This window comes from Anopheles cruzii, unplaced genomic scaffold (assembly GCF_943734635.1).
Source record: "Anopheles cruzii unplaced genomic scaffold, idAnoCruzAS_RS32_06 scaffold00651_ctg1, whole genome shotgun sequence".
In the NCBI taxonomy this organism is placed as follows: Eukaryota; Metazoa; Arthropoda; class Insecta; order Diptera; family Culicidae; genus Anopheles; species Anopheles cruzii.
The window spans coordinates 3,174-6,770 of record NW_026454243.1 but is presented as its reverse complement, the minus strand read 5'-3'; the positions used below and the strand labels follow the sequence as shown (position 1 = coordinate 6,770).

Here is a 3,597-nt window from a genome sequence, read left to right as displayed (position 1 = left end):
TGACAATGGTTTGTGCGGGTAAAGTCAGGTTGTGGACGGTTCGGGTCTTTATTTCGAATCCCTCTTCTGAGTCTCTACCGGAGATTTTCAGGGTTGCTGTCACGGAGTCGTCTTCTTCTGTCGTCTGGTCCCCGGTCCATTTCAGGCATATAGGACTCGCTGTGCCCTTAAGTTTGAGTTCCTGCAACAGCGAATGGTCCATCAGCGTAACCGACGAACCTTCGTCGATGAAGGCATACGTCGCGATTGTTGTGTTATTGCCGTGTAGTGTCACTGGGATATACCGCAAGATGGTGGTTTCGTTCTCCGCCCGGTGCGCATCGGACGGCACTTCTTGCTTCGCTCTCTGATCTTGATGAAAGAGGGGGTGGTGGTAGAGCCTGCATCCGTCCGCCGTGCACCCCTCTTGGATGTTGCATCGTCCTTCGTGACCGAGCAAACATCTTCGGCAGAGTTGATGACGCCGCACGAGCTGCCATCGCTCTTTACCGCTGGCTGCAGCAATTTCGGCGCAGTTGGGACCGGCTGTGCAGGATGGTTTCTTACACACTGGACACTCACTGTTGTCGCTGGTTTCGTGGGCATGAACATTCACAAAACTACTGCCGGGTTTCGCCGATAATTGCAATGGCGGAGTTACTGAGATCGCGGCGTCCGTTATGTCTTTCATCCACATCCTGAAGTTTTTGAGCGTTATCGGGTGCGGCAACTTCATCTTTTGAAGCCCCCAATTGAGCCTCACGGTCCAAGCAAGCGTTCCGTCAGCTCTTGCAGGAGCGAGGTGTTGTACATGTACTCCTGTAGCCCGGTATTCTTTACGGTGGCGTAGATTTCCTCCACTGCTATGCCGAACTCAATTAGCGATTGCATTTTTTCCAGCCGCGGCATTGGCATTTTTATGATTTGCGCTAACAGGTTCGGGCATCACCGCTACTAAACTTCAATATGTCTGTAAATCTGTGCGAAAATAGTATTTATTTCTTTAACTTTTGACGTGCACTTGACGTGCTGACTTTTGTTGATGGGCAACGTCGACGATTTGGCGTGCCTCTTTGGCTGAGATACAATGGTCTATTTTCACATTGATGATTTCTTGCTCTTTTGCGTATGCTGGGCACAACTTGCTGAAGCAGCTGTGGCCACCGTTGCAGTTGGAACATTTGGAGGGCAGTTCGCAAGTTCCATGCGCACCACCACCACAGTTGGCACACTTCTCATCCGTAGCTTTGCAGTACTTTCGGGTGTGCCCGAAAGCCAGGCATTTGCCGCACACCATCGGGCGGGGATAGTATTGGCGTGTTCTGATACGGTTTAGGCCGATTTTGATATATTCAGGTCTGATAACCGAGTTTAGGGTCAACAAAAACGAATTTGTTGGTACCCGGATGCCGTTTGCCATGCGCGTAAAGCGGTGTGTTTTTGTTACTCCTTGGGTTTTAAGTTCTGCTGTAATATCCTCTTCTGTTACTTCTCCCAGCTCATTGGTAGAGACGACTACCATGCAGCTATTGAGTGTGGCGTGGTGCTCGATGATGATCTCGGTTCCGTTGATGAGCTTGTTTAGTTTTAGCAGCTTGTCTACCTGGGTTCCGCTGCGTACTTTCATCAGGTATTTTGTGTTTTGGTCAAAATAGTTTCCACCGACGATCGTGCCGGCAGTTGTTTCGATGGTTTTTGCAATGAGAAAGGCATTGCTCGGCAGCTTTCCGTTGTCTTCCGGCCTTAGTACGAGGAAGCGCAGCTCCGCGTGATCGCCGGCTGGGTCCATGAAAGCCGGTAACCTTCTTCCTCTTGCTTGGCTGACTGAGAGAGAGGGAAACTCTCTCAGGGCGGCCGTCCCGACCGTGGACTGTCGGTCCGGCATTCCGTCCGTCGTCTCGCCCGCTAGCTGGCTTCGTAAACTTCTCCCTTCGGCAGAGAGTCTGTTGTCCGGCACTCTCACTAATACTTCAACACTCTCACACTGTTTCCTTCCGCTTAATTTTTTTCACTGCTGCACTCGATCACGGTTCCAGCGCGACTGTCTGCCGAGCCAATGTCGTCCAGTTACTGATTTTTTTTTTCTTGTTGATTATAGAGATTTTGCAGTAACTTAGCATTCGTCTCTTTCTACAACTACTTTAATTTAATTTTAAAGCTAATTCAAAACTTAAAACCTAGATGCCAGATTTGTCTCGCAGGGTACCTGGGCGATTCAAACCCTGGCCTTTCCGAAAGACTTCCTCTGGCAGGGAGGTCGGAAGTATCTAAGAGCCCCGACTCAGAAGGAGTCGGCAACTATGGGTCGTTGGCAAGGGCTCATAACACTGGGCAAATGACTCTTAAAATGAAGTATCGAGAGAGCCCCAACTCTAAGCGAGTTGGCGACTATGGTTCGTCGGCAAGGGCTCACAACAAGTGACTCAATTTAGAAGTTAGCGGGCCCTGACTCCAAGGAGTCTATGACTATGAATCTTTAGGAGGGCCCGCAAGGGGGGTGGGGGAGAGAGGGAAGAGAAGAGAAGATGAAAAATGCAACGAGAAGGACGTCTTTTGGGTTGAAGTTTCTGGAAGTCTCATGCCCGTCTGAAGAAAAGCTGCCTCGTGTTGACATCAGTTTATTGGGTGTCCACGCCTCCGTTGTTGTCCATAACACTCCATTTATGTTCTGCCTTGATGCTCGTGATGGTAAAGCGATGCCACACCGCAAAAAACGCAGCCGTCCATCCCCACTTCGGCGGGCCAAACCAAGCCGATGGGTATATCTTAGATACCAGATTAGTCTCGCGGGGTGCCTGGGCGATTCAAACCCTGGTCCTTCTGAGAGACTTCCTCTTGCAAGGAGATTTCAGAAGTATCGAGAGAGCCCCAACTCTAAGCGAGTTGGCGACTATGATCCGTCGGCAAGGGCTCACAATAAAGTGACTCAATTTAGAAGTTTACGAGCTCTGACTCTGGAGAGTCTGCGACTATGAAACGTTGCACGGGCTCGCAAAGTGAAAAGAGAAAAGAGAAAGGAAAAGAAGATGGGAGAATATGAGAAAAGATTTTTTGAGGTGAAGTCTTTGAAAAGATCTTTTGTCCTCTGGAAAGGAGTTTCCTCTTGGTGATTCCACTGTTGGGTCCTGGGAAGGGTCCGGCTTATGTCTCCGTTTGTTTCTTATCGGGGTGATATCTTTGGAAGATTTGTTGGGGGTATCCGCGGTGTTTCATCCTTCTTGGCCCACTTCTTGTAGCTTCTGATTTAAACGCGCAAATTATGCGTTCTTTCCCAAGCATCGACATTAATCCCCTGATTCACTCAGTTTTTGAATAAGTTTTAGATCTTGCTTTATATATCTACACCGTCACTTTCGATCTGTTAGATTTTGTGAGGGATAAATTTCGCGCCCATTCTATTCCCCTAAAACCTTCTGACAGGTTCACTTGTATGGCACTGGTCTCTTCGATTCACTCGAAAAATGGTCACTCAGCCGGTATCGGTTGGCCGTTGGTCTCTCTCACACGCGCAAAAGTTCCATTCACTCAACACTCCCTCCGTTCACGCACACAAACGATCTGTACGATCGCGTGGGCTCTCACTTTTTAACATGAAAAAACTTGTCACTACCGACGCTG

The 3,597-nt window shown here is 49.1% G+C and overlaps 1 protein-coding gene across 1 annotated transcript; it reads right to left on the bottom strand.

Moving 5' to 3' along the window:
• Positions 1-982: 982 nt before the first annotated feature.
• Positions 983-1,768, bottom strand: LOC128276163 (uncharacterized). Its single transcript, XM_053014631.1, has one exon. It carries the CDS (start codon positions 1,766-1,768, stop codon positions 983-985), a length of 786 nt encoding a protein of 261 aa, XP_052870591.1.
• Between the last annotated feature and the right edge of the window lie 1,829 nt (positions 1,769-3,597).

Bases quoted from the DNA above. Each gene is read 5' to 3' on its own strand.
- LOC128276163 (XM_053014631.1), bottom strand. From the start codon at position 1,768: ATGGACCCAGCCGGCGATCACGCGGAGCTGCGCTTCCTCGTACTAAGG.